Source organism: Xiphophorus maculatus, chromosome 5 (genome assembly GCF_002775205.1).
Source record: "Xiphophorus maculatus strain JP 163 A chromosome 5, X_maculatus-5.0-male, whole genome shotgun sequence".
NCBI lineage: Eukaryota > Metazoa > Chordata > Actinopteri > Cyprinodontiformes > Poeciliidae > Xiphophorus > Xiphophorus maculatus.
The window spans coordinates 543,915-567,286 of record NC_036447.1 but is presented as its reverse complement, the minus strand read 5'-3'; the positions used below and the strand labels follow the sequence as shown (position 1 = coordinate 567,286).

The 23,372-nt window shown below is 48.2% G+C and overlaps 4 protein-coding genes across 7 annotated transcripts; 3 read left to right on the top strand and 1 right to left on the bottom strand.

Moving 5' to 3' along the window:
• Nucleotides 1-5: 5 nt before the first annotated feature.
• On the top strand, nt 6-3,877 carry LOC102222816 (BTB/POZ domain-containing protein 3-like). Its single transcript, XM_005813472.3, has 4 exons — nt 6-160; nt 1,121-1,211; nt 1,557-1,675; nt 1,744-3,877. The coding sequence occupies exons 1-4, from the start codon at nt 6-8 to the stop codon at nt 2,774-2,776; spliced, it is 1,398 nt and encodes a 465-aa protein (XP_005813529.1). The 3' UTR covers nt 2,777-3,877.
• Nucleotides 3,878-4,507: 630 nt separating this feature from the next.
• On the top strand, nt 4,508-8,160 carry acaa1 (acetyl-CoA acyltransferase 1). Its single transcript, XM_023333897.1, has 12 exons — nt 4,508-4,935; nt 5,469-5,562; nt 5,637-5,694; nt 5,788-5,867; nt 5,951-5,993; nt 6,147-6,245; nt 6,473-6,553; nt 6,691-6,881; nt 6,946-7,125; nt 7,198-7,253; nt 7,475-7,620; nt 7,702-8,160. The coding sequence occupies exons 1-12, from the start codon at nt 4,762-4,764 to the stop codon at nt 7,775-7,777; spliced, it is 1,278 nt and encodes a 425-aa protein (XP_023189665.1). The 5' UTR covers nt 4,508-4,761; the 3' UTR covers nt 7,778-8,160.
• Nucleotides 8,161-8,499: 339 nt separating this feature from the next.
• On the bottom strand, nt 8,500-16,258 carry esf1 (ESF1 nucleolar pre-rRNA processing protein homolog). Its single transcript, XM_023333896.1, has 14 exons — nt 16,197-16,258; nt 15,058-15,411; nt 14,589-14,854; nt 14,400-14,513; nt 14,132-14,241; nt 11,809-11,961; nt 11,620-11,734; nt 11,162-11,318; nt 10,930-11,091; nt 10,735-10,862; nt 10,572-10,659; nt 9,969-10,051; nt 9,746-9,901; nt 8,500-8,973 (listed from the first exon to the last, which is right to left on the bottom strand). Exons 2-14 carry the CDS (start codon nt 15,386-15,388, stop codon nt 8,629-8,631), a joined length of 2,208 nt encoding a protein of 735 aa, XP_023189664.1. The 5' UTR covers nt 15,389-15,411; nt 16,197-16,258; the 3' UTR covers nt 8,500-8,628.
• A 1,078-nt stretch (nt 16,259-17,336) lies between these two features.
• ndufaf5 (NADH:ubiquinone oxidoreductase complex assembly factor 5) lies at nt 17,337-21,983 on the top strand. Of its 4 annotated transcripts, none has more exons than XM_023333293.1 (11): nt 17,337-17,658; nt 17,897-17,937; nt 18,045-18,108; nt 18,268-18,273; nt 18,421-18,524; nt 19,334-19,373; nt 19,442-19,642; nt 20,150-20,210; nt 20,283-20,366; nt 20,794-20,876; nt 21,788-21,983. In XM_023333293.1, exons 1-11 carry the CDS (start codon nt 17,401-17,403, stop codon nt 21,872-21,874), a joined length of 1,029 nt encoding a protein of 342 aa, XP_023189061.1. In that variant the 5' UTR covers nt 17,337-17,400; the 3' UTR covers nt 21,875-21,983. The 4 variants fall into 4 exon arrangements, with proteins under 4 accessions (XP_023189061.1, XP_023189060.1, XP_023189059.1 ...); XM_023333292.1 differs by having other exon boundaries at nt 18,265-18,273; XM_023333291.1 differs by having other exon boundaries at nt 17,338-17,658; nt 18,226-18,273.
• Nucleotides 21,984-23,372: the final 1,389 nt, after the last annotated feature.

Below are 23,372 nucleotides of genomic sequence, written 5' to 3'. Positions count from 1 at the left end.
GGAGGATGGCAGCAGAGCTGTTCCCCGCCAAGAAGCTGGTTTCTTCGGCCTCAAGCAGCAGCAGCGCCGCCGCCTCGCTCCAGCAGCAGAACCTGCGCAACAACAACCCGGCCCCGGGCGGCTGCAGCTGGCAGGGCCTGTACCCCACCATCCGGGAGAGGTGAGAGCGGCCCGGCTCCCAGGCGGCCTGGGCTCCGGGTCCATTTATCAGGACTAGATAAAGTCATCCGGTCGGTACCGGCTCCCAGGTCGGTCCTGGTCCATCCAGAACCGAAGTGACTCCAGTTCACCAGGTCAGAAAGTCATCAAAATTTAGTCTAGTTTATATGGAACTCCAAATTGCTCAAAATGTAATGAACAAAACATTAGAAAACAAATAAATGGTGAAATAACTGAAGTTTTATTCATTATTATGAAATGTTTTTCATTCTCTTTTATTTGTAAAGTTTTGACCTGCTGATAAATAGTTCTGTCACAGTAACGATTTGTCTGGATGATCAAAAGTCCTAATTGAAGTTATTGCAGTTTGTTTTAATTCATCGCAGCTACAGCGGCTGTAGCTGCAGGAAGATGAAATGTGATAAATGGTTATGATTCGTGTGAAGAGGAGATGAGCTGGAAAATCAAATTTTATCATTTTAAAATCAAAACAAAGTTAATGTGGAGTTGAAATTTCAGACTTCTACATTAGTAATTAACATTAATAAATATGAACGACATTCCATTATTTACAGTAAACTGCAAAAATGTGAGGCGACATTTTGACTTCATGTCCGTTTAATATTCCGTCTGGAATCTGCTGCTTGTTTTCACCTGAAATTAAAATTTTCTTTAAATCTCAGATTTTTATTTTATACTGATTCTAGAAATAATAAACAGAGAGGAGAACCTCCTTCTACCAACTAACTAACCAACTAACTAACCAACCAACCAACCAGGCCGAAAGACGTCTTGAGCTGCAGTTTTCTGGACTTTAATTGAATTTAGCTGTAATTCGATTAAAATAAAAACCTTAAACTAAGTGCAGTTAAAAAGTAGGAATGAATGTAAAGAAACTGTTTGTTTGTTTCCTTCGTTTCTGTGAATCGTCGTCAGTTTTGGTTCATATTTCTGTCTGCAGGAATTCAGTCATGTTCAACAACGAGATGATGGCTGACGTTCACTTCGTGGTCGGACCGCCGGGCGGGACCCAGAGGGTTCCTGGACACAAGGTAGAGTCCTGACAGCTTCTAGAACAAACTCTCTAGAGATAGATGTATAGAAACAGATCCGCTCTCCTAGATCTCATATTTAATGTTTGGCGTATTTAAGCAGCTTCTTCATCAGAGGAGCTCGTCTTCGTGAAGTTTGGCTTTAAACCAGAATTATTATTATTATTATTATTATTATTATTATTATTATTATTATTATTATTATTCTATTACAGCCGTTTCCTGTAGGGGGCGACTCGTTATGACTAAAGCAGAATGTTTTAGAAACCACGTTCTGTTGGCTGGTGCTAGTGGGCCAGTTTTGGGCTTCTGACCCGGTTCCGGTTCTGCTGTTCCTCTCGGCAGTACGTCCTGGCCGTGGGCAGCTCCGTGTTCCACGCCATGTTTTACGGCGAGCTGGCTGAGGACACGGAGGAGATCCGGATCCCGGACGTGGAGCCACCGTCCTTCCTGGCCATGCTGAAGTAGGTCGGGCAGTCCGTTCGGACCTCGGAACCAGAACCGGTCTGCTCACCCGGCCTCTCCTTCGCAGGTACATCTACTGCGACGAGATCGACCTGTGCGCCGACACAGTGCTTGCCACCCTCTACGCCGCCAAGAAGTACATCGTGCCTCACCTGGCGCGGGCCTGCGTCAACTTCCTGGAGACGAGCCTGAGCGCCAAGAACGCCTGCGTGCTTCTGTCGCAGAGCTGCCTGTTCGAGGAGCCGGACCTGACGCAGCGCTGCTGGGAGGTCATCGACGCGCAGGCCGAGCTGGCGCTGCGCTCCGAGGGGTTCTGCGACATCGACGCGCAGACGCTGGAGAGCATCCTGCGGCGGGAGACGCTCAACGCCAAGGAGATGGTCGTGTTTGAGGCGGCGCTGAGCTGGGCCGAGGCAGAGTGCCAGCGCCGCGACCTGCCGCCATCCATCGACAACAAGCGGCTGGTGCTGGGCAAGGCCATCTACCTGATCCGCATCCCCGCCATGGCGCTGGAGGACTTTGCCAACGGCGCGGCGCAGTCCGGCGTGCTGACGCTCAACGAGACCAACGACATCTTCCTGTGGTTCACGGCGTCCCGCAAGCCGGAGCTGCTGTTCTGCTCCAAGCCGCGGAAGGGCCTGGCGCCGCAGTGCTGCCACCGCTTCCAGTCCTGCGCCTACCGCAGCAACCAGTGGCGCTACCGCGGCCGCTGCGACAGCATCCAGTTCGCCGTGGACCGCCGCGTCTTCATCGCCGGCTTCGGCCTGTACGGCTCCAGCTGCGGCTCGGCCGAGTACAGCGCCAAGATGGAGCTGAAGCGGCAGGGCGTGCCCATGGCGCAGCGCGTCATCAAGTTTTTCTCCGACGGCTCCAGCAGCACCTTCCCGGTCTGGTTCGACTACCCGGTCCAGATCGAGCCCGACACCTTCTACACGGCCAGCGTGGTTCTGGACGGCAACGAGCTCAGCTACTTCGGCCAGGAGGGAATGACGGAGGTCCAGAGCGGAAAGGTCACCTTCCAGTTCCAGTGCTCCTCCGACAGCACCAACGGGACCGGGGTCCAGGGCGGCCAGATCCCAGAACTTATCTTCTACGCCTGATCCGGGCCGAGTCGGGTCGCAGCGGGAAGCCGGGGGACTACTTCCGGTGGCGGATGAATACACTAACGGTCTGATCCCTGAGTGACGCGCCGCCCTGAGACAAAATGGAGTCAAACTTTTGCTCCATATTTTCATTTGTTTGTGCCGCGATTATTTTAGACATCAGGAAAGTTTCCAGAGGTCATGAAAGGTCAACCAGCCCCCCTCCCTCCCCCCGTAACGTTTGTGCTTTGAGATGTTGATGACCTTTGACCTCTGGACCTTTTATTATCTTCTAATGATAAAGATAAAGTTTTGCTGCACAGACGTTTGACACCATTTATAGATTATTGATTATTAATCTCTGAAGGCGGTTCTGGACTGAAGGAAGGTCGGAGAAGCAGAACCCGACCGGATCTCTCCATCAGACCTCCTAGTGCCTTAATGACATGTAAATCCGGTTCTGCTGAGCCGGGTCAGAACTGTTTCCGGGTTTATTTCAGATGGACGACGTTCAGATCCGCGTTGATCCGCGGGTCGTTTTAGTCGGTTCCGACCCGTTGTTTAGAAGAAAATGGTTCTGATCTGCTGAGTTCTGGTTCACCTCCAGAACCAGAACCGGTCCACTTCCGGTCTCAGAGGAGCAGTTTCTGTTGGGATCGGGTCAGAACCTCAGCTGGATCAGACCGGACCACTGGAACCAGGTTGTGGTTCTGATCGTGCTGCAGCTCCTCAGTTTGTTGCCTTAGTGAAGCTGCTGAGTGTGGCGCAGTTCCTGCTGCAGCCTGAAGGTGGCGCCGTTGCTGTTACCTGCAGGTGTGGAAGCGGAACCGCTTCACGCTCCTGAGGTTCTGGATGAGGTTCTGTCATCGTTTGGACCCGAAGCTCGTTGCTTTTTCTTCATTTAATAACCTGGAAACGAGTTGAACTGAGTTCAGACTTTCCTTTAGTTTCCTGTCTGTTTTCTACCAGGTTTCAGTTTTTAGTTTTGTGTTATTAGTTTTTAGTTTTTCTGTTTTTAGTTTTTAGTTTTTGTGTTTTTAGTTTTGTGCCTCCATCCTGGATGAAACTCGGTGGCCTTATCAAACTCATGTTGTGATGAAATAAAAAGTTTAAAAAGTTTCTGTTTGCTGCGTTTTTCCTGAAGAAAATGTTGCAGAAACTGGAGACATGAAGAATTCAGCAAAGGTTCTGGTTCTGGACCTGAGGTGAACGGGTCCAGCAGTCGGGTCTCTGAAGGTTCTGGAGGATCCAGAAAGCTCATGGATCCGGATCTCTGGATAGAACCAGGAGATTCCTGCGGATCTGACAAGCTGCTGCAGCAAACTGGAAGCTCATCGGATCCGAGGAGACGCCAAAGTTCTGCCAGACGTTCTGACCGTACAGAACCGGTTCTGTAGACCAACATCCACTTCACTGACCTGGAACTGTGGAGGAAAGTAATTAGTTACTTAGTTAAGGTGTAATTAAGTACCTGTATTTACACGTTTACATGAATATTCTGAGTTTCTAATGTAACAATTATTTTGTTACATTAGAAATAACATTTGATGGAATGAAAACTGCAGGAAACCCTGGAGAAAAATTCATCATTTGCTGCCATTTTTATTTCACTTAGAAGTTCTGCTAAAGTTAAAAACAGTTTGAGATTAATGTGTTTTTTGTTAAATCTGAAAACAAAACTTTCTGCTCATAAAACTAACTAAAAAGCTTAAAGTAAAAGTTTAACACGGTACGTTTTTATTTGAGTAACATTTTGCAATGGTAACATTACGTGTATTTAAGTATTTTGTTTTTCAAAGTAACTACTTTAACTTGAGCAAATCATTTCTGAAGCTGCAGATTCTCCGCCGAATCATCAATCAGCTGTTATTCTCCTTCCGGTCCACCAGGCGGCGCTGCTGCACCGAAACGGCTCATCTCAGAAGAAGACAGTCAGTCCAAAGTCTGATCCGCCTGTTTGGATTCAGAACTTTGTGGGATTCCTGGTGGACCGAAGCAGCGCTATGAACAGGCTGAAGCTCATCTCCGGACACCTGAGTCCCGGCGGCTCCGCGGCGCCGCTGCCCGACTTACGGAGCTCCGACTGCGGCTGCGCGGCGCCCAGCTCCGGGGACGAGGTGGTGGTGGTCCACGGCCGGAGGACCGCGATCGGAAAGGCCAAGAAAGGAAGTTTTAAGGTAGATACGGTCCGAGAAAACAGCAGAACCCGAACAATACCGGACTTGACCGAGTTAACCCGATGTTCTAACTTGTCCGTTTCGCCGCGAGCCCCTCCCCCTGGCGTTAGGCTCCGCCCACTGAGCGGAAGTGGGATGTTGCGTAGATGACATGTTGCCAGATTTATCAAGTCAAACTTTATTTATTAAGTCAAACTGATTTTAAAGAAAGAGACGAAGATGATTAAAGCCCGTTGAGATCTAAAGACATTAAGAGAAATAAAATCTATTATTATTATAAAGGTTTTCTAATTAATGACTAACTAGCATGTTAAAGTTGATCCACTGGGCTAATTGGGACAAATCCCAGTAAGATCCTGGTTTTCTTTAGAAGCAGACTGGGATTAAATGTTCCAGTTTTTAATCTGAAGCAGATTCATTCACTGGTTTGAACTGGGACTCTGTCTGTCCAACTGCTGCTGTCCAGTCTGGGCGCTACGGAGGCCCAGAGGGGCCACATGCTAACCGCATGCTAACAAACCGTCTTCCTGCAGGACACCACGCCAGACGAGCTGCTGAGCGCCGTGATGACGGCCGTCCTGAAGGACGTGGGACTGTCCCCGGACCAGCTGGGGGACGTCTGTGTGGGTGGGTGTAATACCCAGCCTGGCCTGAAGGGGCGCCCTCCTCTGATCCTGCTAACTGAAGCTTTCTGTCTGCAGGAAACGTTCTGCAGCCTGGAGCCGGAGCGCTGATGGCCCGAGTGGCTCACTTCCTCAGGTCAGAGTCAAGGGTCAGGTGCTGAGCCCTTTAAAGGGGCGGGGCTTCTGAAGGGGCGGGGCCTGGAGGTTCTAACATCTGTTCTGGTTGCAGCGGTTTTCCAGAGAAGGTTCCGGTTTACACGGTGAACAGGCAATGCTCCTCTGGCCTGCAGGCGCTGCTCAACATCGCAGGTAACGCCTCACCTGGCCTCACCTGACCCCGCCGGTTCCTCCAGGTCACCGGCCCAGTCTGACCCGGTTGTTCTGTTTCTCAGGATCCATCCGGAGCGGAACCATCCAGCTGGGCCTGGCCTGTGGGTGAGTCCCTGAAGTTTCCTTCTCTTCCCGTCGGCCGTTCAAAGTTCTCCTGAAGAACAGTTCTCCAGACGTTCAGAGACCCGTTCACTTCAACAAACGGGCCTCTGGTCCAGGATCATCCTGACCTCTGACCTCTGGCCTGCTGCGTTTCAGAGTGGAGAGTATGTCGCTCCGATCCATGGGGGATCCAGGAGATCTGAGCTCCGGACTGTCGGCCAACGCCAAGGCGAGGGACTGCCTGATCCCCATGGGGTGAGAGGAGGCGCGGCCGATCGATCGATCGATCAGTAATCAATAGAATTATGGCTTCAGAATCATGAAGTTGATCCATCAGCAGAAAAACTCTCAGCATGAACGACCTTCACAAAAAGGTCACACAGAGATCAGGATGTTTTCCAATATCCTCGTTTATTTATTGATATTAATGTAATTTTCCGTCTGATCAGAACCAGAACCTTTGTTTGGGTTTTTCTCCTCAGCGTCACGTCGGAGAACGTCGCTGAGCGGTTCCGAGTTTCCCGCCGCCAGCAGGATTCCTTCGCTCTCGACTCGCAGATCAAGTTTGTTGTCTAGTTTTTTAGCTCTGGAGCTTTTGTCCTTCCTCTGGTTCTCCCAGTCGCTCCAGTGTTCCCAGTGTTCCCAGTAGTTCCGGGTCTGGCCCCGTCCGGGCCGGCGCTGACCCGTGTGTCCCCCGCAGGGCGGCCCTGGCCCGGGACTCGGGGCTGTTTGACCAGGAGATCGTTCCCGTCTCTGTCACGGTCCGGGACGAGTCGGGCCAGGAGCGGCGGCTGGAGATCCGGAGGGACGAGGGAATCCGGGCGGGAACAACCCTGGAGGACCTGGCCCGGCTCCGACCCGCCTTCAAACCTGACGGAACCACCACTGCAGGTCAGAACCGCCCAGCCCGCGGCGCCTTCCCCTGGCCGGCGCCGCTGACTCCGCTCTGTTCCAGGAAACTCCAGCCAGGTGAGCGACGGGGCAGCGGCGGTTCTGCTGGGCCGCCGGGCCGCCGTGGAAGAACTGGGTCTGCCGGTTCTGGGCGTGCTGCGGGGCAGCGCCGTGGTGGGCGTCCCGCCGGACCTGATGGGCGTCGGCCCGGCGCTGGCCATCCCCGCCGCGCTGCAGCAGGCAGGTGAGGCGACCGGTACCTTCTGGATCAGAACCGACCCGACAGAACCAACATTACCTCGATTTTCCTCCTCAGGGCTGAAAGTGAACGACATCGACGTGTTTGAGATCAACGAGGCGTTCGCCAGCCAGGTGTGTGTTAACTCTCTCTCTCTCTCCAGGCCGTGTGTGTGTGTGTGTGTGTGTGTGTGTGTGTGTGTTAACTCTCTCTCTCTCTCCAGGCCGTGTGTGTGTGTGTGTGTGTGTGTGTGTGTGTGTGTTAACTCTCTCTCTCTCTCCAGGCCGTGTGTGTGTGTGTGTGTGTGTGTGTGTGTGTGTGTGTGTGTGTGTGTTAACTCTCTCTCTCTCTCCAGGCCGTGTTCTGCGTTCAGCGTCTCGCTCTTCCTCCAGAGAAGGTGAATCCTTTAGGGGGCGCCATCGCTCTGGGTCACCCTCTGGGCTGCACCGGCGCCCGGCAGGTTGTGACGCTGCTGAACGAGCTGCGGCGCCGAGGCAGGAGGTGGGTCCGGTTCAGCCGCTGCAGCGGAACCGGGTCGGGCCGGGTTCTGACCCGGTTCTGCTCTCTGTCTCTCTCTCTCAGGGCGTTCGGAGTCGTCTCCATGTGCATCGGGACCGGGATGGGAGCCGCCGCCGTGTTCGAGTACCCCGGGCCGTAGCGACCCGGTTCAGACGGGTCCGACAGCTTCGACCCGGAACATCAGGAACGTTTCCGGTGATTCCAGTTTAATCGGCCCGATTCCTGAAAACTGATTTCAGTTTCTGTCCGAAGTTTAAAGTCCAACCTGCCGATAACGATCTGACTGAAATGCCGGGGCAGAACGAGGAGGACCCGTTTCCTCCAGGCTGATTTTCCTCCAGGCTGATTTTCCTCCATATTTTCATGCAGATCCTCTTAAAGGGCCGGTTCAGGTAGAATGTGTTAATGAAACCAGCCGATAACAAACTGATAAAATATTAACAATCATTTCTGCTTTGATTTCTTGGAATGAAATGTTGACCGTTTCCTCCTGATGACATAATAAAGAGAAAATAACAGCTGTGATCTTAAGGTTTGTTTCCTCAAAGGGCCTCATGAAAGGTTTTGGCGGGCCGGATTTGGCCCCTGAGCCTCGAATTTGACACACAAGCTCCAGACCAATCCTCATGTTCAGCTGGGTCGACCCAAATGGTTCTGGTTCTGGTCAGAACCCGTCCCAGTAGAACTCCAGTCCAGTAGAACTCCAGTGTCTGCTGGTTAAATCCAACCAATCAGGATGCTCAAAATATTTAATCATCACCACAATAAAAGCTTCTCTTTGGAGGCTTTTATTGTGACACCGCTTCCTGTTGAACCCAAATGACGAGTTCAGTGACCGTCAGAACTTCAGCTGGATCTTCAGATGTTTCATTTTTTTAATAATGATTCAGTTTGAGATGAAAGATTTAATAATAAAACATTCAAAATGGCTGCTGTCCAGATCAGAACGGGCCGATCAGAACCAGGAAGTGGGTCCGCCTTCAGGAGGAACTAGGTCACTCTCTGTTTTTTCCGGGCCTGGAACCGCTCCGTTTTGCTCTTAATGGATTTAATGAGCAGCGACAGACTTGGATCCATCGCCTTCTTTGAGTCCAATTCCCGCTCGGTTTCGGCTGCTTCCTGTCCGCCGCCAGGCTCCGCCCCCTCCTGTCCGCCGCCAGGCTCCGCCCCCTCCCGTCCGCCGCCAGGCCCCGTGGCCTGGCGGCGCCGGCGCCGCTGCTTCTCCTCCAGGATGTTCCGCGTGGCTCTGGTGTTCCTGAAGCCGGGGTGGGACGGGTCCAGGTTGAACAGGTGGGAGGTGAAGACGGCCTGGAAGCGCGGGTCGGAGACGTCCACCTGGAGACAGAGACCGCATCATCGACCGACCTACGGAGGGCTGAACCTGCCACTCATTTCTAATATTTCAATAGCTTTGGTGAATCTGAGGTTTTTATTGTTATTTTTAAATGGTGTTGGTGCAAATTTAATAAATACATAATTAAATAATAACTGTCTTATTAAATACAACAACAAAAAAAGAGCTAAATTAAAGTACTTTAATAATGTCTCAAATAAAAGCTTATTAAAAACGGTTCCCATTTAAATATTTAATTATATCTTTATAAATTAAATATTTATATTTATGTTACAAATAATAGACTAGTATTTAATAGATGGTACATTGTTACTGATGATGACAATTATTTCTATTATTTACGTTTTGACAATTGTTTTGTCTCAGTAAAATGAACAATGGATTCAGGTTTGTGAGAAGAATGATCTATAAATCCTTGCAGGCAGTGATGGGGAAACTTCTGCCAGTGTGCTAATGGTAAAGCTAACCTTTAGCGTAACACTTTAGCATTTTTGCTAACTTCGAAAACATTTAGCGCACTTAGCTTTCCCTAAATTAATTTTTCCAGATAATTTCTAAACAGCTAATTTTAAAAGTTTCGTAAACTTTAGTTGAATAAAGTTCAATGTCCGTTTTTTAGTTTTGGTTATAGAAATTCTTCCACTAGTTAGCGGTGGCCGGCCTGTCCGGGTGTAGAAGCAACGCTGCCCCGTCAGGCCAGTGTGAGAATCGCAGCCCTTCCAGGTAAATCCTGCCTGAGGATGAAGGTCTCACCTGGAAGCCGTCGTCCTCCAGCGGCGCTTCGCCCTTCCTCAGCAGCTTCTTCCTCTTCCTCCTGCTCAGGTTCTGCTGCTCTACGATCTTGTCGTAGTTAAAGTGTTTGTGTTTGGCTTCATCCTCGTCATCCTCCATCAGCAGAGCCATCTGGGCCTGGAAGCAAGCAGACGGTTGAGACTCCTGGAGTCAGACGACGACCCGGCTGGGAATCTTTCTGCACCTTCTGTTTCTGCCGCTCCTCTTCCTCCTCAGCCGTAATCTGCTCTTCCTCTCGTTTCTTCTTCTTCTGTTTCTTCTTCATGTCTGAAACATAAAACACGACATGAATCAGTCAAGGTTCACTTCGTTAAAGACGAGCAGAAATGATTTTAACTGAATTTCAGATCCAAAACGAACTGCAGTAAATTAGTCAAGTTTGATTCAAAATGCAGCTTTAAATATCTGGATTTTTTTTGTCCAGGTTTGTTTGTCTAAGGTTTAAAGTAGAACAAGGTGAAAACAGAGCAAAGAAACAGGAAGTCAGAACCAGGAGATTGTAATAAAATCTTCTCCCAGCGTTTAACGGCAGAGAAAACAAACTGGATGGTTGATAAACTGCCAGAGCTGCTGCTGGCGGTCGGCTTGATTCTGGGTTTTTCTCTCCTTGGTGGATGAACTCCGTCGCTCTGAGGGAAACGATGAGCCACAGGAAGCTGCAGCGCCGTTACTGACCGGATCGCTCTGCGCCAGCCACATGGCGCCACGACTGAGTGACCGACTGTTTTAAACGTCGACGGCCAAAACAATGTCACCGTGGTAACCGAGCGTCCTGCGGGGACGTCACCTGACGGTCCGAGCTCGTCTGAGAAGAACGGGTCGCCGAGGTCGACATCAGGAGGAAGCTCGTCGTCACTGAGCTCTTCTTCTGCTCCCTGACAGAGAAAACGTCACGTTAGAATCATTACCGCCTGCAGTTCAGAGCTCTGTCAGGAGGAGGCGCCACTCACCTGCTTTCTTTCACTTTTCTTCTGCTTCTTCTTCTCCTTCTTCTTCTGCAGAAACTCCTCCCAGGGCGTCAGCTGGTCCTTGGCCTCCAGCTTCTTCTTCACCAGCCGCTCCGCTGTTTCCTTCAGACCTGAGGAGGAGGACAATGAGTCTCTCTGCCGTCGGGCCGAGAGGCTGGAGGCGGAGCCTCCTGGTACCTGGAACCCAGCTGATCTCCATCTCCATGTCCTCCTGCTGCCTCTTCTCTTTGCTCTGGATGTTCTTCAGCAGCTCTCTGTATTTACTGATCTGCTCCTCGCTCCTCTTCTTCTTCTGTGTCTCCTGAGGTTTCTCCTCCATCTCCTCTCCAATCGTCTCTTCTGTTTGAAACAAACAACTCAGCACAACTTCGTCTCCTTAAAGCACCAGAAAACTTTTCTCGATCCTCACCTCCGCCTGCCTCCTCCTCCTGCTCTTCATCTTCGTCTTCCTCACTGGAGGAGGCCAGGTAGGCCTTAAAGTCCAGGTCCAGCAGCTCCTCTTTGTTGAACTTCCTGTTCAGAGCCGTGACGCGCTCGTGGTCCGTCTCGTCCCACGTCAGCTGCACCTGATTGGTCCAGAACAGATCCAAGCATGATCAGATTATTGATCATCTCATTAATATTCATTACATTAATAATCATCTCACTATTCCACAATGTAAGCCATTGATCGTAATGAGATGTGAAGCAAACAAAATGGATGAACTTCAGCAGCATATATAATGTGTCTGATTCATTCTCAGGAACCGGACCGGACCAGAACCAGCTGCTGTGGTCAGAAGCTTTAGCTTATAAACTGACTTCAGAGATGGAGAGTCCACCATGAAACGGGTTTTCTGGTCCCGTCAGCCCAGAACCGGTTCTGACCTTGGAGGAGGCGACAGCGGAGGAGGTGAACAGCTTGGGCGTGTACGCCGTCAGGTTGATGTCCGTTGCCACGTCTCTGGGCTCCTCGTCAAATGTCACGTCATCAGGAACAAAACTGTTGAGTGAAAGAAGCTTAGAAACTCGAGTTTAACGAAACCCGGGTCGGAACGTTTTAATTCGTCATCGTACCGGAGGTCCAGAACCGAGCAGCTGCTCTCGTATTCGAAGCCGTCGCATTCCTCGTAGATCTTCACCGCCGTCTCCACAGAGTCGCATTCCACCACAGCGTAGAAATACTTGAGACGCTTGAACTGATAATCCCGCAGCTTCTCCCTGTAGACCCTGAGAGGAGCAACAGAACCGCATCTGGACCCAGAACGTCTGCCAGCTAACAGCAGAACGTCTGCCAGCTAACGGCAAAACGTCTGCTAGCTAACAGCAGAACGTCTGCCAGCTAACAGCAGAACGTCTGCTAGCTAACAGAAGAACGTTTGCTAGCTTATAGCAAAACGTCTGCTAGCTTATAGCAGAACGTCTGCTAGCTAACAGCAGAACGTCTGCTAGCTTATAGCAAAACGTCTGCTAGCTAACAGCAGAACGTCTGCTAGCTTATAGCAGAACATCTGCTAGCTTATAGCAAAACGTCTGCTAGCTAACAGCAGAACGTCTGCTAGCTTATAGCAGAACATCTGCTAGCTTATAGCAGAACGTCTGCTAGCTAACAGCAGAACGTCTGCTAGCTAACAGCAAAACGTCTGCTAGCTAACAGCAGAACGTCTGCTAGCTTATAGCAGAATGTCTGCTAGCTAACAGCAGAACGTCTGCTAGCTTATAGCAGAACGTCTGCTAGCTTATAGCAGAATGTCTGCTAGCTAACAGCAGAACGTCTGATAGCTTATAGCAAAACGTCTGCTAGCTAACAGCAGAATGTCTGATAGCTTATAGCAGAACGTCTGCTAGCTAACAGCAGAACGTCTGCTAGCTTACAGCAGAACGTCTGCTAGCTAACAGCAGAACGTCTGATAGCTTATAGCAAAACGTCTGCTAGCTAACAGCAGAACGTCTGCTAGCTTATAGCAGAACGTCTGCTAGCTAACAGCAGAACGTCTGCTAGCTTATAGCAGAACGTCTGCTAGCTAACAGCAGAACGTCTGCTAGCTTACAGCAAAACGTCTGCTAGCTAACAGCAGAACGTCTGCTAGCTTATAGCAGAATGTCTGCTAGCTAACAGCAGAACGTCTGCTAGCTTACAGCAAAACGTCTGCTAGCTAACAGCAGAACGTCTGCTAGCTTATAGCAGAATGTCTGATAGCTTATAGCAAAACGTCTGCTAGCTAACAGCAGAATGTCTGATAGCTTATAGCAAAACGTCTGCTAGCTAACAGCAGAACGTCTGCTAGCTTATAGCAGAACGTCTGCTAGCTAACAGCAGAACGTCTGCTAGCTTACAGCAAAACGTCTGCTAGCTAACAGCAGAACGTCTGCTAGCTTATAGCAGAATGTCTGCTAGCTAACAGCAGAATGTCTGATAGCTTATAGCAGAACGTCTGCTAGCTTATAGCAGAACATCTGCTAGCTTATAGCAGAATGTCTGCTAGCTAACAGCAGAACGTCTGATAGCTTATAGCAAAACGTGTGCTAGCTAACAGCAGAACGTCTGCTAGCTTATAGCAGAACGTCTGCTAGCTAACAGCAAAATGTTTGCTAGCTTATAGCAAAACGTCTGCTAGCTAACAGCAAAATGTTTGCTAGCTTATAGCAAAACGTCTGCTAGCTAACAGCAAAATGTTTGCTAGCTTATAGCAAAACGTCTGCTAGCTAACAGCAAAATGTTTGCTAGCTTATAGCAAAACGTCTGCCAGCTAACAGCAGAACGTCTGCTAGCTAACAGCAGAACGTCTCCTAGCTAACAGCAAAACGTCTGCTAGCTAACAGCAAAACGTCTGCTAGCTAACAGCAAAATATCTGTTTTTATCTGTTTCTAATTATACCAACAGGAAGCTGCTATAGAGCAGTGGTCCCCAACCACTGGCCCAATTGGTACCGGGCCACGCAAGAAATAATGAACTACTTTCCCATGTTTTATTTTGAAAATCCTAAACCGGATTTTACCGGTTACGTCTCGCGCGTCAAAATTGAGCCACCTTGCTGCGGCGCCCCCCGCCCCAAACAACAGCATCGGACTCGATACTTACGACCCCCCCCCCCCCCCCCCCCCCCCCCCCCGGTCCGCAGCAAAATTGCGACGGGCTGCCCGGTCCGAGGTTAGGGACCGCTGCTATAGAGAATGCTGCTGCTATAGTGACATACACTATACACTGCTGCCTCACAATTATTATTGTTATTGTCTTCTTCTACTGTTATACAAACTGAACATTTGGAGGCTGAACAAACAGAGAAATGACTCCATAGCGCCCCCTGGCTGTTTTCAGAGGATCCTCCACACTGACAGCCGATGAGCTGCAGACCGCCCAGCAGGGGGCAGCGCAGCAGCAGGAACCTCCCAGGTCACCTGTCTTCCTCCGTCTCGTTCTCCGAATCGTCTGGCAGCACCTTCAGCTCCGGCGGTCCCTGCGTCTCCTCCACCTTCAGCCTCTCCTTCCCAAACTCTGACGGGAAAATCTGGACAACAATACCCACAATGCACTGCTGTTAGTCAGGACAAAAAGGCGAACTGGCTTGGTTCTGTCGGTGGGTACAATAAAATCAGATTGTTGATCCAACATGGCGGCTTCGGAGGGCCAGATAAACCCTGGGTCTCGTCTCTCAGGCACAGTTACCTTCACAGACAGCACAGCGCCCCCTTTAGGTACGAAGGAGCTGAACAGAGCCAGCAGATCTTTGGCCTTCATTCGATCCCAGTCCATGTTACAGACGGCGAGCCGAGCAGAAACCTGGAACACGTTAAGAACTCGTTCAGGACACGGTAAGAACTGGTTAGGACCTCGCTCCGCTCCGCGCCGCCTCACCTCCTCGCTCCGCCGAGCGTCTCTGCACAGCTCCCCCCAGTCGTGTTCGATCTGCTCTTCCTCCTTCCTCAGGATGTCGTCCACATCATCATCATCCTCGTCTTCATCAGAGCTGGTCTCCATGTTTCCTTTTCCTCGGGCCAGATCCGGTCCGCTGTCATCGTCAGAGTCCAGACCGGACTCTTCATCATCATCATCATCATCATCATCATCATCATCATCATCATCATCATCATCTCCTGACTGATGCTCCTCCTCGTCATCATCTGAGGAAGACATGAATGCTAACTCAGTTAGCTTTAGCTGTCATTCTTCAGAACTAAACATGAGGAAATAAAAGTTCATCTTTGACTTTATTTAAACAAGCCGAATGTTTGTTTGTTTGAACTGAGAAGATTTTTTCCTGGAGACGATATTTGTTATGAAACGTCTCAGAAATAAATAAACTGGACTGTAAAATGATTCTGACCTTCTTCTGCTGCTCTGCTTCCTCGTCCGAGATGCTTCTTCTTCTGTCCCTGGACCTGAACGTCATCCTCCTCCTCTTCCTCCTCCTCCTCTTTGTCCTCTTCCTCCTCCAGCTGGTAGAAGCGCCTCAGGTCGGCGGCGGTGGACAGCTGGACGGGTCGTCCTCTCTTGTCCACCGTCTGCTTCGTCTGGAAGCGCCGGTCGTGGAACATGGACTGGAAACGTTTGTCGATCTTGACTTTGCGTTCTTTCTCTGGCATTTCCCAGAACCTGGGGTCCTTCTGGACCCGACGGAACCGCTCATCGTCGGCCTGCTCCTTCCTGGACGACATGTTGGGGGAGAGCACAGCGCCGCCTGCAGGACAGGAGCAGCTGGGATCAGCTGATTAGCATCTGAAAAGCTCAAATAAAACCTGAAGGAGGAAGTTCAGAGGATCACATCCCCGAATCCGACGTCTTTCTAACCAAACGACCAGACAGACTGAAAGAGGAGCAGCAAAAGCAAAGGAAGCGGATTAGCAGAGCTAGCTAACAGCCGATGAAGCCATCAGGACGTCACTGTGGAGTATCATCTCTGCTCAGCAGACACTGAGCTGTTAGCATGTTAGCATGACAGAAACGTCTTCAGTCAGAGGCCTTTTCTGATTGGGTGCAGGACTGACTGCTACTGCAGATCCTTCCATCCTCAACATCCACAAACATTTTTCATCCGCTCTGATGTCTGCGCGGATCTTCTTCCAGCAAACATAAATAAATACACCTCTGACCTTTGACCTCACCTACTGATCTGATCAGAACCGAACCGGTGGAAAATTCACACCGCAATAATTCAACTGAATCTTGTAAAATGATTGGTTTATTATTTTCCGTCGGCTGGTTTTTATTTGGTGAAAATGACGAACTGAACCAGTTTATGATGAAATAACAGCAGAAACATTAAAACCACCGAGCCGATTATCGGAACATCTTATGGATCAGAGAATATGAGACCAACTAAAGTCTGGTACCGAACCGGACCGGTTCGTTCAAAACCCAGAGAAAAAGCACAGAGTCCGGCGGTTAAGCAGCTAGCAGGACCAACCAGAACCAGAACCAGAACCAGAACCAGAACCAGCGGCTGGAATTAAAAATAAAAGTTACCTTATCTAACCTCCTCACACGTGTTTTCCCAGCATGCACTCTGCTCCTTCCGCCTCTGACTCAGTACGGCGCGAACAGAGGGACAAAAAGGGCGAACCGCAGATCGCTCGGTGAACGTTCAGATTCAGGTTTTATTATCCAAATTATTTATACTTCCTATAATAATCAGAAAATAAACGGTCACATAAACGTTTATATGTTTTTAAATAAAACTTTAATTTAACCAGTAAATATGTTAAAAGGTAAAAAAAATAGTTTTAATTGCATTTAATTTCCATAACATGACAAAATGACCCAGTTATTTTTTAACAACTTGATGATTCATTTTGTTTTTGGAGGAAAATACAAAACAGTTCAAACAGTCATGTGTTTATTATTCAACATGAATTCTATCATATTTCAGGTCTTTTTATTTATTAAATTCACTCAGAGATTCTTCATGTTTTATGTTAATGAGCCTAAATGGACCAAAGATTAGAGATAAGATAAATCTTTATTGTCATTGTCACAAGGACAACGAAATTTAAAAGGTTCCATCAGTCGGTTAAAAACAAACTTAAAAACAAAAAATAACTGTCTCACAATTCACACACAATGTAAGAATCAACAAACAACTGGAAAATAAAAATCAGAACAGCCACATTCTCACATCATTTATGATGATTAATGTTTGTTTTTGATTGCATTTAGTTTAGTTATTGCTGTCGGGTAGAAACTGTCTCTGAGACGGTTGGTTCTGGTTCTGGTTGCTCTGTATCTTCTGCCTGAAGGCAGCAGTGTGAACAGAGAAGGTCCGGGGTGAGAAGTGTCCTTTGTGATGTGTTGTGCTTTTCTTAGACAGCGGTCGCTGTGCAGGTCCTCCAGTGAGGGGAGAGGGCAGCCAATGATTTTTTGGGCTGTATTCACAACCCTTTGGAGAGCTTAAATAGAAAAATAAAATTGTTATTTTATAGTTTATAGTTATAGTAACTCCAGTTTTTCAGTTGAAATATTTTCAGGTTTTAGTTGTTTTTATTTTTCCAGGTTGTGAATTTAATCCCAGTAATCCCAGTAATCTGACTTCGGCTCCGCTTCCAGCCTCTGATCCAGTTCCTCCGCTTGGATCCGCCCACCGGGTCTTCCGACCGGCCGCGAACGGAGGTCACCGAGGTCACTGCGGGCAGGAAGCCGCCATATTGGAGTTCTTCTGGCTGGAAGCGGAACCATGAGCTGCCGGGGGGTCCAGAAGCTCCTGCAGGGAGCCGGTTCTGGTCCGGCAGGGTGGACCCGGACCCCCGCGACCTATTGCTGCTGCAGGTTTAGATCTGGACCCAGCAGGGCCCGGTCCGGACCCGGTACTGGTTCCGGACCCGGATCTGGATCAGGCAGCATCAATGTGTTCAACAGGGAGATGAAGAGGAGGCAGAAGAACTGGGCCGCGGTTCTGAAGGACGGGCACCAGTACGACTACCTGAGAGAAGAGGTGAAACTGGGGTTCGGTTCGGGATTCAGGTTCTGATGATGGAGTTCAGTCTGGATTGTTATTGAAAATGGATTTAGTCATGAACTCATGTTTTCATTCCTCCTGAGTTCAGTAATGGAACCATCAGAACCAGAACCTGGTGGTCTGGACCTTCTGGACTCCTCAGGTCTGGTTCTGGTTCCGGACCGGTTCTGGTTCTCCAGGAGGAACAGTCTCATCTGGATCTTGTGTTCTGCAGGTCGGCAGTCGAGTGGCTGATCGGGTTTATGACATCGCCAGGTGAGTTCTGGTTCTGGTCCAGCAGGAACCATGAAACCAGTTCAATCTGATTGGTTTCCGTCTGAAGTCCAGTCTGGCAGGTTCTGATCCGTTTGTCCTCTCCTCAGGACATTTCCCCTGGCTCTGGACATGGGAGGAGGAAAATGTTACATAGCAGAACATCTGAGCAAGGTGAGGAAGAGGAGGAGGAGGAAGAGGAAGAAACTCCTCCAACCTGCAGCTCCATCCTGAACTGGGAATCTGGAAGATTCCCAGTTTAGGTTGAGTTTTTCCTCTCTGATGTTCCAGGAAGTGGTGCAGCGTTTGGTTCTGACTGACGTCTCCCAGCAGGCTCTGGTGAGTGCTGACCCACATCCCAGTGGACCCGGTTCATCCCAGTGGACCCGGTTCATCCCAGTGGACCCAGTTCATCCCAGTGGACCCGGTTCATCCCAGTGGACCCGGTTCATCCCAATGGACCCGGTTCTCTGTGTTGTGTTTCAGAAGCTGGGCCGGCGGTCAGAGATTCCCACCCGGAGCGTTGTGGCTGATGAGGAGTTCCTGCCGTTCAGGGAGAACAGTTTCCACCTGGTGGTGAGCAGCCTCAGGTGAGACGCAGCTTTACCTGCAGAGCCTGGCTTCCTCCAGCAGGGGGCGCTCAGCTCAGGTTTTACATGAGAGATTGATCAGGGAACAGATCAATACGGAGCTAACAGAACAACGACTCACACGTAAACACAAGGAAACAAACGTAGCAGAAAAACGCTGCAAACAGGAAGTCCTCCAGACCAGCAGGGGGAGTCAGACACTAAAACACCAAACATCCAGGAGAAACAGAGGAAGACAGAACAGTCTAGTTTTTCTTCATGTCTTTTTCAAACATGCGGATTTTTACAGTATTACAGAACAGCAGCATATTAGATAATACTACAGTATCTACTCCAGACTCCCCCTAGTGGTTGGAGGACTTCTGTTCTGTACAGGATCTTGTTTCTAAAGTTACACTGTAAAACAATAACAGCAGTAGTTTGATTTGCCTGTCACAGAGGAAAAACTATGTGTGTTCATTCTTTAAACCTGTGTTTTTTCTATATTCATATTTATAAATGTCACGGTTCCAAACTAAATTTATTTAATTCTGAGTTAAATATTTAACTAACTAAATATTAGCTTAGTAAGCTAAATGCTTTGCTTACTACATATCTATTTAGCAAGCTGAATATTTAGGTAATTATTTAGCTTATTAAATATGTAGTAAGTTTAGAAAATATTTTGGGTAATAAATAGCTAACTAAATATTTAGCTTGTTAAATGTTTAGTCAGATTTACCTGAAATATTTAGTTAGCTAAATATTTAGATGATATTTGACCCTTTAGTTTGTAGTTTTGCTCTTTCTGATGCGGCTCCCTTTCACAGCCTCCACTGGATCAACGACCTTCCCCGGGCGCTCAGCGAGGTACGGTCAGAGGTTCTGTCTGTGGTTCTGTGTTTGGGTCGGCTCCGCCCTCATGCTGCCTCTCCCAGCAGATCCATCGGGTCCTGAAGCCGGACGGCGTCTTCGTCGGCGCCATGGCGGGCGGCGACACGCTGTACGAGCTGCGCTGCTCGCTGCAGCTGGCCCAGATGGAGCGGGAGGGCGGCTTCTCGCCCCACGTCTCCCCCTACACCGCCGTCACCGACCTGGGGAACCTGCTGGGCCGGGCCCGCTTCAACATGCTCACCGTGGTGAGGTTCTGGTTCTGCTAGGCCCGATCCAGCAGCTGTTAGAGGTTCTGAGGGACTCGGCTTGACTCAGTCCATTCAGTATTCCAAGTTTGTCTTTATATCAAAATGAGCTAAAATGCTAATTTTAGCTCATTTTGCTTTTAGCTAAAAGCACTTAGCTAAAGTGCTTTTAGCTAAAATTAGCATTTTAGCTAAAAGCTGACTTTAGCATGAGGGCTAACATCAGCTACAGGCATGTTGACCTGTATTAGTGTATTGCATATTGTATGCAGACAGCAGTGTGTAGCAGCAATGCTAAAATGATCCAAAAGGCTAATGTTAGCCTAAGTGCTAGCATTAGTTCTGGTTCTGGACGGTTTGTCTGAAGCGTTGACCTCGATGCACAGAGCAGGAAGTTCCTGTACGGATCAATAAAATCTTCCACCGCTCAGCTGAGCCACGTTTCTTCCTGAAGCAGCAGACAGTGAAGCAGTCTGACCTTTGACCTCTCCTCCTCTGTGTTTTCAGGACGTTGATGATGTTCAGGTTCATTATCCAGGAATCATGGAGCTCATGACGGACCTGCAAGGTACAGAGCTGAGAAATCCAAACAGTAACGTTTCCTGCAGAGGAGCAGACTGAGACGTGTCGCCCCCTGCAGGCATGGGGGAGAGTAACTGCGCGTGGAACAGGCGCTCCATGCTGCAGCGCGACACCATGCTAGCAGCCGCAGCCGTCTATAAAGGTGAGGAGACGCGCTCTGGACCAATCAGATCGCTGGTGGATGATGAGATGAGGACCTGAGATTCTAATCTGGATTAGCAGGGAGCCACAGCAGAAATCTGGTTTTAGTTTCATCAGAACTCTGTCTGCAGCGTTTGGACCCGGTTTTAACTGGACTTTATGAACTTCCTGTTAGTTCCACTAATCATTTATGGATTTATGGATTAGCTTCCAGCTAATTCTGGACTGAATGTTTATATGTTCTTCATGACCAGAGGATAAATGGTTATGAAGGTTCTGATCCAAAAACAAAAACTGATCAGAATTTCAAGCAGAAAGTTTGGAGTAGTCCAGGTTTTAATCTCTTCATGCCTGTAATCTACCGGATTGGATTAAGCTGGTCTGATTCTGGACCAGCGGGACGTTTCATCCTGTCTGTCTCATTTCAGAGATGTACGGAAACCCGGACGGGTCAGTTCCCGCCACCTTCCAGATCCTCCACATGATTGGCTGGAAGCCTCACGAGTCCCAGGTGAGAGCAGGCCCTTTAACAGCCAATCAGCAGCAGGGGAACAGGCCCCGCCCCCTGAGCTGCTACGCTTCACTGCTCTGCTCCCTTAGGTTGGGTTATATCCATACGGAGGGCTGATCCTGCCAAAATCAAAATGGTTTGACGACGTAATTAATGTGGAAAATATTGAATCCAGAAAATAAGAACTTTCTAAACTTAATTTCTTATACAGGTTGACAAATATTTTTGTTTTAGTAATTTATTTCTTATTTCTTTTACTTTTTCTTATTTTTTCATATTCTGTATTAATTTAATATCAATGACATTGACTTTGATTTGATCATACATTGATTTATTTTCTCCAGTATTTCCATTTTGCATTTTCTCCACTACTCTTTTCTCCTTTGCTTATTTCCATTTTATTTTTGACTATGTTTTCATTTTTTCTTGTCCTGTTTCCTTCTGAATTTAAACTGTTGGAAAAGAAAAGAGAACAGGAATAAAATAAAAATAAATCTGTAAATAAACAAAAACAATGAGAAAAAAGGAGAAGAGAAAATGTGTTAATGCGTGATGAAATCAAGAAACTGAACAAAAAATAGTATTAAATAAAGAGAATATGACAAATTTAGAAAAAAAATTATAATAAAATAGCGATGGTGTTTAATTAATGCTGCTGAAAATTATAAGTATTAGTGAGTGCCATTGTATAATCAAATAAGATGGAAAAGTTCTTAATTTTTATTATTTGGAAGCAATATTTGGCACATGAATTACTTTTTGAAGCCATTTATTTATTTCTATAGTCACAGTTTTGACAGGATCTTCCTTCCATAGTTGACTTAATAAACCAAACAGGGAAAAACCCAAGAGCAGGTTTGGGAACCTCCATAAAAACATTAAAACGGTTTTCTGCTCCGTGGTTCCTGCAGGCCAAGCCGGCCCGCCGCGGCTCCGCCACCGTGTCCTTCAGAGATCTGGCCAAGGTCAGCCGAACCGGTGGCGCCGACCGGTCCTAGGGTCATGACCTCACCGGGTCAGGCGTCCAGGAGCAAGAGGTTCTGGTTCTGGTTCTGACTGTAAATGTTGTATAGAAACCTGCTTCTGGGAAATAAACTGAGTAGTGAAGGAAACATGTAACTAGTGAGTGTGTTCTCTCTGATGAAGCTGCTGCCACTCACACACCCCCCCTGTACACACACACATTAATACACATGTTTGCGTGGCTATCATTGTGGGGACTTTCCATTGACTTCCACTCATTTCTACAGCCTAACTCTTTTTTTTTTTACCCCTCCAGGGTCTTTTGTGGCTCTAGTGTCCCTTAAATGACAGCAGGCTGACAGGAAACGGGGAAGGAGAGGCAGGAAGACATGCGGCAAATATCGTCAGGTCCAGGAGTCGAACCCGCGACGGCCGCGTTGAGGACTCAAGGCCTCCAAACACGGGTCGGGCTAACCGCTACGCCACGCCCTCTACAGCCTAACTCTAACAAAAACTCAATTCACACTGTAGTCCTAAGTCTGACCTCTGACCCTCTTGTAGGGACCAGGCTTCGGTCCCCACAACGTAGTATATGTCAGGAAAATGGAAAATATTACACACACACACATTTGGCTAATCGTGACTCGACATGCAGATCTGCTCTGGATCCTCCAGACAGTTTTCCTTCAGCTGGTCTGGAATATAACAGGATTAAATCTGATTATGATCTGAAGCAGATTAGAGCTCAGATTATTGATCATTTCTGGATGAATTCAGTCAGAAAGAGGAAAACATGTTGGACAGAAAATGTCTGAATTCTGGAGTTAAAATCCAGAAATGACCTTTGACCTTTCAGGCTCTAAGTGAGCAGCAGAACCAGAGCGGTCAACTTCCTGGACTGGAACCAAACTGTCCGGATGAAACCAGACCTGAAGTCCCGCTTGAGCTGCTTCCTCACCTGGTTGTGATCAGAGCAGAACCTCCACTCTGGACCCAAAGGATCCAGAACTTCTGCCTCCGTAGACCCGGACCGGAGTTACAACAACCGGACCCGAGTTACAACAACCGGACCCGAGTTACAACAACCGGACCGGTCCAATAAAGTTCCAACAGGTCAAATCGACAGCTCGATTAGTTAGCAACAGGAAGTGATGAGGAATGAACGTTTCTATCTATAAGTTCTAGTTCTAGGAAGATGGAGAACAAAATCTGGATAGAATGTGGAGGAGAGCTGGGGTTAAAGGTCAAACCAGGCTGTTTCCTGGTATTTTAAAATAAACGTTTTAACAAAAAAGGTTCAAATTACTAATTTAAAAACTATTAATAATTTGATTATTTATTGGTGCTTATGAAACAATGTTTCATTACAGCCTGAGTTAAAAGTTGATGTAAAAATGAAATAGAAAACATTAAAGGTCTGATTCCTGATGTTTCCACAGGATTGCAGAAAATTATTTCATTCTCAGTTGTTATTTTTTCCATTTCAACCTAAATTTTTTTATAAAAAAACCCAAAACTTCCTTTTATTGTCAT